Source organism: Embiotoca jacksoni, unplaced genomic scaffold, assembly GCF_022577435.1.
Source record: "Embiotoca jacksoni isolate LCO1_2020_lvr unplaced genomic scaffold, fEmbJac1.0.p SCAF_3, whole genome shotgun sequence".
In the NCBI taxonomy this organism is placed as follows: domain Eukaryota; kingdom Metazoa; phylum Chordata; class Actinopteri; family Embiotocidae; genus Embiotoca; species Embiotoca jacksoni.
The window spans coordinates 21,202,743-21,217,193 of record NW_027185381.1 but is presented as its reverse complement, the minus strand read 5'-3'; the positions used below and the strand labels follow the sequence as shown (position 1 = coordinate 21,217,193).

General features: G+C 41.8%; 1 protein-coding gene across 1 annotated transcript in view; it reads right to left on the bottom strand.

The window, feature by feature from the left end:
• LOC138206177 (neural-cadherin-like) overlaps window positions 1–8,088 on the bottom strand; it is an 80,367-nt gene extending 72,279 nt beyond the window's left edge. Inside the window, exon 1 of the mRNA XM_069162718.1 lies at window positions 6,720–8,088. Within this exon, the coding sequence (XP_069018819.1) occupies window positions 6,720–7,719 (1,000 nt within the window). The 5' untranslated portion in view covers window positions 7,720–8,088. The remainder of the gene's footprint in view (window positions 1–6,719) is intronic.
• Window positions 8,089–14,451: the final 6,363 nt, after the last annotated feature.

Genomic DNA, 14,451 nt, shown 5'->3' with positions numbered 1-14,451 from the left:
TCTCATATCAGGGTCAATAGTGACCTTATTAAGTGGATCAGGTATTGGCCAGACATGACAGATTTACATTGAATGCAGTTACTTTTGCTGTCACTGTAATGTCATGGTAAAATGAGGTCTACCGACTATCTGTTATACTCCTAAAGTCATGGTGGAAGGCAAACGTAGTTTTTTAGTCCCTCAACGATCTCTGGAGACTCTTCAAACATGACAAACAACAGCACCAGTCATTCCAGCAAAGCTCAATTTAAATGAAAAAGACAATGACAACCCTTCACCGTTGAAAAAATGAAGCTAACACAGAAGAGCCAAAAGCTGCAGTTCCTCAAAAGGCCTCTTGATGCTGGCTCCAAAAGCGAGTCAATCTCCAATGTCAAAAATCCCGACTTTACAGCAGAAATAAACATTTTTACATCCCAGTCCAAAAGCAGTTTTAGTCTCCAGAACAAATTTCCCTGTTCATGACAACCGTAATGGAGGGTGAATATTTATGTAACTCACCCATTTAAATTGTATTTAAGCCTAAACATATGCATAATTAAGCGTGGGGCTGCTTTGAGTGACATGTGGGTGCCATCCCAGTTGACTAACTGCCTTTCAGCCATAGATTGTCAGCCAAAGCCATGCAGACAGAGACTCTCCAAAGCACTTGTTTCAGCAATGAGGCTTCATTCGACCCACCTCAGCTTTACCCACACAGCACCTCTGCCCATTTTTGGATTATCCAAGAGTCTGGCACTGCTAAGATGGTGACGTCTGGAGATATCCACACTGAGCTATAAAACCACTCTTAAGCAAACCTATGGGTGACGTCACTGAGGCTACGTCCATTTTTTTTGATACAGCCTATGGTAATTCCTCTGCTCCCTATACCCACACCTCCCGTCGGTCTTTACTGTAACTATTGAATAGAGGCAAAAATACAGAAAAAGCTTAAAGAATGAAAAAACAACAACTTGGGACTTTGGCAACCTGTTCACTTTTTGTTTCCTTCCAAAAAAAAAGTAAGTGTTTAATCATGACGATGTTGGTACTTTAACAAGTAGCGTTATTTTAACCCAAACCAAGTCCACAATCAGTTCATTAATTTTCAACCAAACCTAAACTATTGCAGATGTACAACTCATTTTTGAATGAACACTGGTATAGGAGTAATATTGGCAGATACCCCTAATATAGATATTGGAGTCAGTATTGAGCACCAAAAAGTCAAACTGAGCATCTCCAAGATAACACACAATCTTTTTATCTTTTAGTGTCTCTCTTCGTGCCATTCCAAAGGGCAGGTCACGCTTTTCTTCTTACATTCTCTCCATTTGCCCCCCCCCAACAACCTTCAAACGAACACTAGCACACGTTGCCCTTTTCGAAGCTGTACAGTACTATATTTTTTTCTCACCCATTTGTGCCCCATAGCCATCTACTCTGCACTACAGGCTAGAGTACATGCACACCTCATTCCCCTCCTGCCACCCCAACATTTTCTCTCTTCTGCCCTCTAACCATCTGACAATTATTTTTCATCAAGCTGACCTCTCATCAGCAGTATACAACTCCCTGTCTCTCATATGGATGCCCTTTACTTATTTGCGGTAAAGCTTACAGGGGCACAAGCAAAACAACAACCTCACACACTGGCATTTGTTTACACACTCCCATCTTTTTCTGCCTCTGTGCTTCTCGGTCCTTCTCAAGTTTCTCATCTTTGTCTCACCTAACTTTCCTGATCTTAAAGTCATGTTCTGTGAAAATGTCCTCAGCATTACAGTTTGTCCTGACTTGGGATGCAGGGTAATATCGGCATGCCAATGGTGTGAGCCAATAAAGGCTTTAAAATGAAACATCGGCCAGAAACAAACATTTTTGCCAATATAACAGGCTGATAAAATCATGCTTTAATTAAAGCTAAATGCTCGGTGCATATCTAAATGCTTCGTCGAAATGCTTGGTCGCGAGGTGTTTTTAAGAGTCCGAAATAACATAGTTGCTATTTGCAATGATTTCTCAGCGTTGGTCATGTGAGGAAGAGCCACATTGCGTTCTTTTAACAACAAATTGAACTAAACTAAATTGAATAAAAACTGTCGCCTAATCATTAGAGTAAATTCGTAAAGAGCAAAGAGAATATGTGCATCTTGGTATCTGCAATCAGCCAAAAGACTTATCTGGACATCAAATATAGGCAAAGAAATCCAATATTGTGCATCCCTTGTTGTTTGTGTGCCACTCATAGTAATGTCTCGTGCCTGTTTTAAACATCTCTTCTACATCTACGGGAGAGCTCCTTTCCTTCCTCTCCCTGCTCTTGTTCTTTCTGCTTAATCCCATTTTTTAAAAAGGAAAAAAAAAGAAAAGTGTGGCATACACAGCCCCTTCTCTCCTACAATGCGTCAGATACATGCTAGGACTGTAGAGAAGATAGGACTGCAGGGATGTTGCTGAGACACATCCATTTGATATCAGAGCGACCACAGAGCATAAATCTTAACGCTGCAGGCATGTTATAGCTCCAAAGCATGTCATCAGAAGCAACAAATATGAGAATCTGTGCGGCGGGGAATCTGGATACTGAAAGTCCAATCCAACATTTAGCACAAAACAGGCTGGTACGCAAACAACTTTACACAATTAGATATGTAAATAAGAAATAATCCGCACGAACATGCACATACAGCCACACATGTTCTCAATCACATTGAAAATAAAGCCTTATCACCACAGGCATTTTTCTTTTCTTTTTTTTTAATACTGAATTGAATACAAGCAGACAGCTTTTTTTTGTGAAATTGTTTTCTACTTAAACAAACAGCCCCTCAGTCACAAATTACAAACAAAAATGAGATCGGGTCTCTTCTCAATTCATTTCACATCACAAGGGGAATATGCAAATATAGTTGGTGGAGAGGGTGAGGGGGGCAAGTAGGAAAGGGGAAATTGGATTAAAGACAGCATGAGGCGAGATGCTGACTATGAGACAGAGACAGGAAGAGAGAAGAGGGCGGAGGAGAGAAAGAGAGAGTGCAGAGGAAGGTTCCCTGACAAAACAGGCTGAGAAGAGGTGATTACCAAAAACTGAAAGCCACTCTGCCCACAGACACCTAAAGGAGAGGGAGAAACCACTCCAATATCCCCCACTTCAACTCACAAAGGACTGCACCACTAGTTCAATACTCCTCCTAAACCGTCAAATACCATTAACAGGTTCCTACTCAGGTGCAAAGAAAGGGATTCTTCGGGTGGGACAACCAAAAGCAAAAATTCCCCACCGCAAATCTAAACTGACATCCTCTGTGGGCCAGCGAAAATCCTTTACAGGAGGAGCTGTAGAGGTCCCTCACTCCCTCTCCACAAAACAACACCACATAACCAGTCTGTGAGTCATGAGTCATGGCCTACTTCCGTTGCTTTTACCTTTTTTTCACTTTAGTGCTGGTTTGATGCACAGAGGCTATGTCAGAAAAATATCATTGTTTTCTCTGGGGATTCTTGATGTACTGAATATAGTTTAGAAAGTAAATATTTTTCTAACATTGGAAGGGAATCTGGAGATAGGAAGAATGCTTTCATTGAGCCCTGAGCAGGAACAAACTCCCTAAACAAACAAGGTGATACTACTATATGCTAAATCTGATGCATCGCAGTGGGAGTAGCAGTGTCAAAGCTTGTCAGGGGATTTTGAAATCCTGTCTATGTACATGCAGTGAAGTCCCAATTAGATCCCAGCCTCCTAAAATGCCTCTGAATACGCAAATAAAATGACATTCATTTGAGGTACACAACAGACTTTTCTTATAAAGCTAAAGAAAGTTTGAGCAAAGTATAATTAAAAGAAATTAAGTGAAAACATTTGTTTTGTTTAACAAAAGAGAAAGTAATTCCTAACTTTTAGGGTGTAATTAAGAAGTAAGTGGACTGATGAATCACAGCGCTGTGATGGTAATGTGTAATACAAGGATATTACTCCAGCAATGAGCAAGAGTAATAAACTAGCCCAAGCTGGTTCAAGAATGGAAGCAGTCAAATGTGAAAATATGTTGCATGCTTACATTAACTGATCAATTACTGCAGAAAACACCAATCACAACAATGACTAATTATATGAGATGTGATGGAAGCAGCAGATTTCAGAGTTATGGTAAATTATTTTAATCATATTCATGAGAATCAACAACATTTGGTATGTCTAGGCCTCTATGTCTTCTTGGATGACAAACTGTGGCCAAATGCTTGATCCTGATAGTGAAACATTTTGATGTGGGACGATATGCTTCACTCATTATAACAAGATTAAAGCAACGAGCCACGAAGGGGGCTCAGTGCTCAAACATGTCACGTCTTAGACCCATGGGTGGGGCAAAATAACAAGTTTTGGGTACGCACATACTCTCTCAGGTGCAGAAAGTGTGTCAGTGAGGACGGACCCCACACTGAATAGTCAATAGCTGCTGTTCCATCTCCCTCTCAGAAATAGCCACTTTTCAAACTAGACTTCTAAATCTCCATTTGAACAGCAATAATAGCAGCTCTTCTGATGGCTCCAGTCACAACGCTGTACCCACAGAAAGTGCATTAACATATGAAAGCCTCGCGCAGGCTCATTAGCATTTCATGCCCATATTAAGTGCTCAATTAATGCATTCAGTATACATTTAGTAAATCTGAATCCACCAATTAATGGCGCTATGTCCTTTTGCACGCACGGACTGTGACCTTTGTATAGAAAACTAATCACACATTTACCCGTGCACTGCCAGTAATCGTACTAGTTGTAACTGTTGTAGTGAGAGCAGTAGCAGCAGTATTGGTGTTGCAGAAGAAGAGGGTCAGAGGCTAGATTTTCTTCATCAGTATTAGTATGATAGAATGAAAGTTTTAATATACACAATTTGAGGACCAAATGAAGAAGTAGTGAGTGGATTCCCTCCAGTGATGATGCAAGAAGAACAACTTGTACTATTGCAAAGGTACAGGCAGGACTTTACCTTTGTCTCTGAGAAGCTTGGTCAGCCCTGGTCCTGCTTTCTAAGGCCAAGCAGCCGCAGTGGTTTGTGTTGGAGTGTACCTATTATTTTGTCCAACCCATGCGTATGAATACTTAAATCAATATTTTTAAGGTTAGCACTGAATGCTAGGTTGTTTGAATTCAGCTGCTGTCTGTTTGACATTCAGCAGGTGACTGTCAGCGCTGCAAACAGCTCTGTGCCACAGAGTTCACCGTGGTAAAAGTCAGGATGATGCAACACAGGGGGCCTCATTAAAACTGTTGTTATTGCACCTGGGGTCAAATTTTATATGACCAGCAGCCTCATACTTACATACAAAGAAAATGTTCAAAGACAGATATATATAAAACATAATATAAAACATCACCTGTGATGTGTCCACGAGCTCACCTCTTTATCTCTGAGACTGAGCACGGATTTATTATTGTACCCAACCCAACGCACATTGAAAAAAAACCAGTTAAATCTCTAAAAATATAAACAAAAAACACAGCAAAAATGGACTCATTCAATATGAGACACGTAAATGCGAGGACTGGGGGTGAGACAGACAGAAGAAAGGCCTGTCCTCGCAGACTCCTGTCAGGATTCTGTCTGGAAAGCTGTAGTCACAGGATAAATGCCTTTGATCAGGAGAGGAGAGTTTTGCAGGTGAGAGAGGTAAAATGGAGGAAGGTATCTGAATATCTGTCTGACAAGAGCAGATGAATTCTGTTACGCATCTGCGAACCAAAAAAAGAAAGTGAGATTTCTGACTATTTTTGCTCTCTCTGGAAAACCTCCAGATTCCCCTTTTGCAAGAATGTGTCCCAATCAGGCATGCAATTACCATCTAGCACATGCTGTTCAATGTAGCAGCGGCAGGCAATTCAGATGAAAACAGTGCACACCGTTTCCTGCACACTGTGTGGCTCAATTAAAAAGCCAATCATTTAGATTCCTTGTTTTTTACTTTCATTTTCTTGTTTTTGAGCTTTGAGTGGAACTTTTGGAGCTGCAAAAAAAAACTCGAACAACTGATAGACACAAGTTGTACCTTCTCAACGTATTTTGAGAGGTTTCCTGACTGTGGCAGTACTATACTTCAAATCTCTGGGACTAGGGAGTGAATGAGAGGAGGATTAGAGGGGTAATGCCAGTAGATGAGAGTGAGAGGGTCGCAGTGGTTTGCCACTCTGCAAGGATTAGCTCTGAAAACAACTTCACATTCGCAAACTATGTCAATCAAGGACATAATTTAACCAGTCTAAAAAGACCTTCATGCACAACCTGAATAACTCATTTTCTCCCTGCTGCAAATGAGCTACTGTTCAATAATTTGTATATATTTTGTGCATTTTGAAATAAATTGGACAGATATTAGAATACATTAAAAAATATCTCCACGCTGGATGCGTCATTATTGGTGAATATATTTCAGGTATGTGGATGGATGGTAGTGAAGCACACCTGTGGAATGAGCCTATACTCTGCAGCTACACAGACTGGCCTGTATGAATGTGATCGATAAGTCAGGCCTGTTGAGGGGGCTCCACTGGTGAAGGGTGAAGTGTCCAGATGGCGGCACAGTTTTACCATGTGCATGTAATGCGCAGCGTTCCATTAAAACAGGGCATCATCACCACAATGTAAATTATTGCTGGGGAAAAGGGTGGGAGGGAGGGTGGGTGCATGGTCTGGTTAAAGTGCGGATTAAGAGAGGAATATTCAACACACCTCGTTTATCCTGGATCTTAACAGTGAGCTCCACGAAAGGTTCTGTCTCCCTATCCAGCTTCCTGGTTATTGTGATATCTCCACTGTCGCGACCAACAGTGACCGGGGAGCTCTCTGACTCCGGGTAAATCAACTCATAGCCGGATGACTGAAACCTGGTGGGACTCAGGCTCATTATGACCGAGCCGATGTTGGCATCTTCAGACACGTTGAGGGAAAGCACGGCGCCGGGGTCAAGTAATGCCCTCGGCGACCGTCCTGCCTTCGCTGACGCCGTTAGGTCAGCAGGACGCGTCGCCCACCGCTGTGGAGTGATATTAACCACAACAGCTTTACTGGTCAGGGGGGGCCATCCGTGGTCTCTGGCATAAACATAGAATTTGACTTCAGAGGGGAGCCCCAGGATAGAGTCAACCAACAAAACTTCGCCTGTTTTTGGGACAACATAGAAACTGCCATTTTTGGGGATGGAGATGTACGTCAACTCTGCGTTCTTTCCGCTGTCCGCGTCGACAGCCTCCAACCTGTAAACTACACTGCGAAGAGCAGCGGTGTCTTCTAAACTTATGTGAATGCTGTCTTCACTGCGAAAAGTCGGTTCGTGGTCGTTGGTATCCAAAACGTCCACTTTTACCGACGCAACGTCGAAGATAACGGACTCCGATACCCAGGTCTGGCAGCACAGACCCATGCTCAGCAGGTATTCTGAGCGAGCCTCTCTGTCTAAAACCCTGGAAGTTTTGAGCAATATATTTCCCCGCTTGTGGTGGGCGAAGGCGCGGAAATCTTCGCTGCCGTTTCCGTACAGTTTTAAGTGCATCCCGGAGACCGGGCACCATTTTTGCGCGTTGATGCGCCTCACCGGAATGCTCAGTCCATTTACTTTCGAAGCCGCTGGCGAGTTCTCAAAAACATGCCCGTGAAAGAAAGGCAGTCGCTCCTGTGTTTGATATCCATCAGCCGGCGTCAGAAAGCAGCATAAAAAAACACCCCAAATCATGTTGGTGGCAAGTTCTGCACCTCCAAGCGACTCAGGGTGGTTGGTCGAAAATCATTAAAAAAGAAAAGAGAAACACTTGTGAAACATTTCCTTCATAGTTATCCACGGCACGATCCTTCCAGACGAGCCCTCTGAACTTTAAGCTTTTTCATCCTGGCAGATCCGTCTCTTGGCTCCATGCAGCAACGTGCAGGCAGTCCACAGCGCTGCAGGCAGTTTGTTGTAGTCGTACCCAGCGTTCAGCACCAGAGCACCGGACAGCGCCAAGCGCGGGGGCGTGGCGGCGCACGGGGACGGAGCTCTTGGGTGAACCCCACCCTGTGTGATGGTCTGGAGCCTCAAACCTCTTCACGGCGGCTGAACCTGTGCACACGCAGCATGTGCCCTCCCAGCTGTGCGACATATAAATCCGCTCTCAGCATAAAGAAGTGTTGATGGAAGGAAAATCACTCATGCTTCCTGTCCAAAGACAGTCGAGTGAACACATATGTTCCTTTTCCCAGCCCCGCTATATTTGGAATACAACCAATACAGTCTGCCAGGAATGGTTCCAGTGGAGCAGTCAGAGGTGCATTGCTTAAGAGCACTTCTGCATTAGTTGCTAAAGCAGGAATTATTCATGCACTACATTCATTTCCCTGAGGAACTGAACCCAAAAACCTCTGTTCACAAGTCTCTGAACTTTAGGGTGCTGTTCCCAGACTGCACTGCATTTGTAAGATCCCGTGTTCCCTCAATCACATGATTCATTTCTAGCATCCCTATGAATGCAAATGTCAGGATCTGGACTGTTAAACTGTGTACAACATGATGATTAAAGACAGCCTACGCTGAGTAACTCCATATGTCTTTACAGCCAATGTTACACCAGAGTTCTAATTAACATTGTCACCCTGGTTGCTCTTCCTTTTCCCTTCCCACTCTGCTATCCTGCCAAGCACCCAGAGCACTCTAAACCTAATCTGTAGGTGGCTAATTCCCACAAATTGCACACTTCCAATTCCCCTCACCTCTCCGTATGTGATGACTAAATATTACATGGACAGAAAAGCCTTGAATCGTCAAAAAAGATAAGGATGTTAACTTTGTACCTTGAGATGAAGAGGATCAACATTCATATGCACTGGGGAGAGCAATGTTATACTGGATATGTAATACAATGCCATTACAATGTTACTCTGCTCCTTGTACTGTCAGCAACATCTGCATTCAGTTTGAAAATTCATCAAAGCTCCCGCTGAAAGATTCTTATCAGTTTCAAACCACAATCCATCATTACAATTTTAGCCAAATCCACTCTCTGCGGTAAACTGTTCTTTTCAGGCAATAACTCGGGTAACTGGCAGCGAGCCTCCAGACAATTCTGAATCACAGCCTGCAGCTGGAGCACAAAGCTCATATTGGTTGATCATTGAATTCTTTTATGTGGCACAAGCTCCAGGCTATGTCACCAGGACACACGAGCCATCCCACAATCACTGCTGTTCTTTTTTTTTACAATCCCTAACCTGAGGAGGAAAAGGCATTTAAAAATATGTCCACGAAAATAACCTCAAACCATAATATGACAGGGAGCTTATTGACGGGAAATGACTGTGCGTAACACCACTGTTATTTCAATTTTTGGTGAAATTGTGATATATAAAATAGACAGTGTCTGAGAGGACCCCGTGTGCTCTATTCTGCTTTGATACTTTTCTTTGAACTTACTAAGTGCTTCATGAATGCAAATCAAGTCCTGTCTTTTATCGTGTCGTCTCACATGGTCAAATTCACTGTGACTGCCAGCATGGGAGATAGCTGTAGCAAAAAGCTAATTCAATCACGGGGCCCAGGCCAGAGTGTGAGGGATAGTTTACTTGAGGGTTGCAGCAGTTATCTACAGAGATGACATACACCACATGAAAACAACAAAGCTGTAATGAATTTGGAAAAAAAAAAAATCATGAAACGGTCTCATCATCCCTCTTCTCCAACAGATAACTGAGAGCTTCGGGGCATTAAAGCCAGAAAAAAAAAAACTCACACCGAAGACAGCAGCCAGCGAACATTAGAAAGCCTCATGCTTACATAATGAATAATTGACCGAATCCATTCCCTTCACTCAAACAGAGGCAGACGAAGCTTCTGAAGGCAAAGGTTGCAGCCTTGAAGCATTCAAAATATCCTACCTTTGCTTCTGTGCTCCTCAGAGAGAAAGGATGATGAGATTGGAGGAAAAGGAGGACTCATAATGTAACTTGTATGTTCTGCAAGTTGCTGCTTGTCAATTATTCTTCCAGAAAAAGTGGGTTGAAAAAAACAAAACAGGAACATGATGGAAGGAAATGTTAAGAGAACTTGGCACTAACATTGGTTAATATAGGGGATTTATCCCACAGAGTAAGTAGAGTGTTTAAAATGTCTTAAAAATAGACCGTTCAGCAGAAGTCAATGAAATAATTGGCTGGAACAGGCAGGTTTATTAAAGAATGACAGGACAATTAAAATGCATGACTAAGCACCCAGCGCTCTGGTTGCTATTCATCGGCGAGTGGAACATTTATGGAAACCCTTTTCTTCGTGTTTCCCAGGAAGAGCTCCATTTCTGGAAACCCCAATGACACCTGACAGGAGTAGCAGCTCTGTGACGCTATTCATTGTGGTGTTCCTGTGTATATGGGACCCTCAGGACATTTTCCCCTCATCCCAACCCGAAGGCAAAAAGCAGTTAAAGGAGCTGGATAAATATAAAGACATTTCACTCATGCGTTAGGTACGGCTAATTAGATTTGATCTGTGATCCCCTTAAGGCTCCTTCCTCCTACTGTAGTATTTAAGCTGTGCTGTCGAAACCAGAACTGTTTATTAATAGAGATATTAATTATGGAGCAATGTGTGCATCCAGGTTCAGAATTCACCTTCACGAATGATAATGCAGTGGAGCTATTGTGAGGTTCTGGAAATGTCCAAAAAAAAAACCTCATTACCAAGTTTCTGTTTAGCCTTTTTACTTTAAATGCCAGACCTCATAAAAGCTGACATTTGTTCATTGGAAGATTCAATAAGTTTAATAAAATGAGAACAACAAAGGTCACTTTGAAGGAAAAAGCCAAAAATAATATCATGATTAATGCATAGCCTATTGTTTTGAGGGAAACAAAATGTGCAACTTCAGGACTGGATCTTGTCTGACGAGGGATTTTTTTTTTTTATTATATCTACATTCTGATTATTGGAGCCTGGGGTTGCCTGTGTGATAAGCTCGCTAAGAAATGATTACCGATTTGAACTGTATATCCTCATAGCACTTAACAATCTCGCCTTTCTATTGCCACATTAATACGATTTCTCACATCAACAGAAACAGGAGATAGTCATTTTAGAAGAAAAGAAAATGAAAATTAGCACAGCTCAAGTGTCCCACTCACTCTGCCTAACTAAGAGGTGAGATGTTTTATAAAGAGGCAGCGCTGATGTTTTCTTTGATACACTGTTTACGGAGAGAGAATATCACACCGGCTGCACAATGAAATGCCTCACTTCTTTTTCTTAGCTAATTATCCCAGCATGCGCCAGCCATTAGGTAGGTTTCCATTACTCGGCCAGTTCAATGCAATGAGCTAATGGTGTAAATTCAATAATGTGCTATTTATGAGGCTGAGAGGATTATTAGAGACCCACTTGTGAAGAATATGAAGGTTTCCAAAGCAGAGTAGACTAATAATTTCTTCAGATGAGATGGTCCTGCAGCATCTTCTATATGTGATGTACAAATGGGACCAAAACCAAAGACACTCCCACCCCTCATTATCCTCGGTCAGAGCCCTGGATCCTGCCGTCTGATCTTCATTCTCTGGTGATACTCAAACATACAGCTTTCTTTGCAAATCAGTTCCAATTGTCAGGAATAACTCAGAATAAAACGGATCCGTTATATCCCTCCGTCTCAATAACACTCAACCCAATCTATGTTTCCCTCTTCTTCAAATCCCATGAACGCTATTGTTTGTTTGTTTTTTTCAAGGGTACACTGTTGAGTGGCCTCTTAATAAGAGTAGCTCTAAATGGACTTTACACTCATACATCATACACCAGTACCTTCCAAAACAGGTCCGTTATTCAGGAAAAGTGCCCTGCGGTTCATCATTACTGCTATCTAGGGGGGGAGAAACTTTATAAAGTCAGTTGGGGAGCTGTTTTCCAGCAGGACCAATCATTTAATAAATAATGAGGGGGACTTTAAGCAGCTGCTGGGGACATAAATTTCACATGGCCCAGAGTTTGTTTTACAACATATTGGCTAACAAATACTGGTGTAGTTCTGCCTGTAAGGTGCCCTATATTTTGCTGGAAATAAAAACCTTAAGTTAAAAGGTATTCTTCTTTGTAGGTGTACTAAATGCAAGTCTGCTGCCATACTTTGGTTATGTTTTCAGTTTTGTTGCTGTTCATCCTGGATTATGTCAAACATCCTTTCTTGGCATCTTCTTTCTTCTTTATCCCACCAACAAGCCATCTTCCTGCCTGCCAAAATATCTTCACTGAAGAAGTAACGTCAACAGATATCCTCCATTACAGTTCATTTTGACGCCAGAGTAAGCCCCGCCACTGTGAAGGGTCACTGGCGCCTCCACCTGTGTGTTCAGGGTACTGCATTGCTGTAAGCAGTCCTGCACCTAACATGACTGTGTAGAGAACCAAATATAGTGACAGACAGTTAAAAGCTTAAATTGAATATTAGATAAAACTACTTCTGCAAAATGATTATTATTGTACCATACAAATACTGAAATACTGAGAGTGTAAGTATAATACAAAATTCTAACGTGCAGAAAGTTCATGAGGAAATAAAATTCCAATCATCATATTTCAAAACTCTTAAGTGGAGAAAGTAATGTGAAAATAAAATGTAGTCCACTCTTCCATGATATGCAAATCTTCAACTGCAACCGCTATGTCTGGATACATTTCAACATCAAAATCTGTTTGTGCCAAGTTGAAGCCTCACATGTCAACTGTTGTACTGGTTCAAGAATCTGGCGAGTTCTGCCTGCCCATCAAAAATTGCATCGCAGGACTGCACAGCTACAGGGAAAATACGGCCACGAGACATTGTAATGATTCTGTAAAGTAAAAGTGTTACTGTTTAAAAATTATGTAATCTTCCTTGTCAGGTTCAATAATGATGATAAATAATCTGAAGAACATTTAGTCATCAATATTTGATTAGACTTAGTAGTAGTTGTAGCATTTCCTTGATATAATTGGTTTGAAATGTACAAGGTTTCCCTGATTAATCTCAGTATACATACTATATCATGATTCATAATTTTTTAAGCATAATTTAGGATTTCAAATACCCTTGAGTAAAATGAATATTAAGCAGAGTTTAAAGGGGGTCAAATGAATCTGGGAGATAAAATTCCAAAAACCATTAGATATCTATTAGACTTTGATTTAAAGTGTGTCATTAATGGAGTGACAGGTGCATGTACTATTCTGCAGAAATGATTGTTGCTGCCATGTAATGCCAAGTATCTCATCTTCCCTTCATTATAAACGGTGGAATTCACACTGTCAAAATGGTTCAAAGTATGTCCTGATAAAACTTTTGATTCTTTGAGATGCAGAAATAAAAGTTACACAGTGAATATAATATTATTCCTCAGAGGTGTATTTCACAAGGTGCATGCAACTCTCAGGGGGAAGGCAGACCTCAGCATATTTCCTGTTCTCCTTTTTGAAACCGCTGTCCACTGTGCTCCATAATGACTGCCTGCTGTATCAAGTTTGAGCAAGTACAGTAGACTGTTGGCAGGTTCATGTGTATCCCAAGGGATCACCGTTACCAGTGAATGTGGATATAGAGTCTTAGTATTTCTAGACTAGCCTGTTTTGTTACTATTGAACTACGTACTGAATTTCTAAATTTCAAAGAAATTCTATTAAATTTGGCTTTATACAACACCCAATCACAACACAAGACATCTAAGGACGTTTACATAGTAAGATCATGACCTTTCAATATTACAGGAAGAAACCCAACACGAGCAATTGATGCATTTGACAGTGGGGCGGAGGAAGAAACCTCAGACCGAACTAGACTCAGAGGTGGGCGGCCATCTTAATCAACAGATTACCTTGGTCCTTCTGTTTAATGGCATTGCATTGTTCGTGCTGCCCCATCTATTGGCCTGGCTTCCCGCCTGCTCGGGACCTGCCGAGGGAAGGCCAGATGGGGCTACGCTGGGCCTGGCCGCACCGGCTAGTGGACCCTGATTAACCACCGCAGCTAACGGGTTATTTTTTGTGGTGCCAACCCGCGCTTCCAATTCAGTAATCCTCACCTCCAGTTATGCAAAAAGACCCTATTTATGGCAAATACCACTATCACTAAAGGGGGCAAAGATTTAAAAAAAAAAAAAAAAAAAAAAAAGTATAAAGTTAGCACAAAATCTTGCTACGCTTGAGTGGAGCAGGCGTTGTGTTACAGTGGGAAATTAAGAGAAAGATTTAGTGTTGGCGAGCTAAGATTTAAGGGTTAGGACAAATCCATAATCGGCAGCAACCCAGTGCTTAACAACAGCAAGTTACCTGCCAGTTACAAAAATGCATTTACCTTGACGTCAGACGTAACACCCAGCACACAAAGTACAAACTGGCATTAAACGGGTCAGCTGCCCTCATGCAGTGCTAATGAAGGGGAAATTAAGTCATGGCTCCGCCCCCTCGTTCAGATCCAAAATTGTA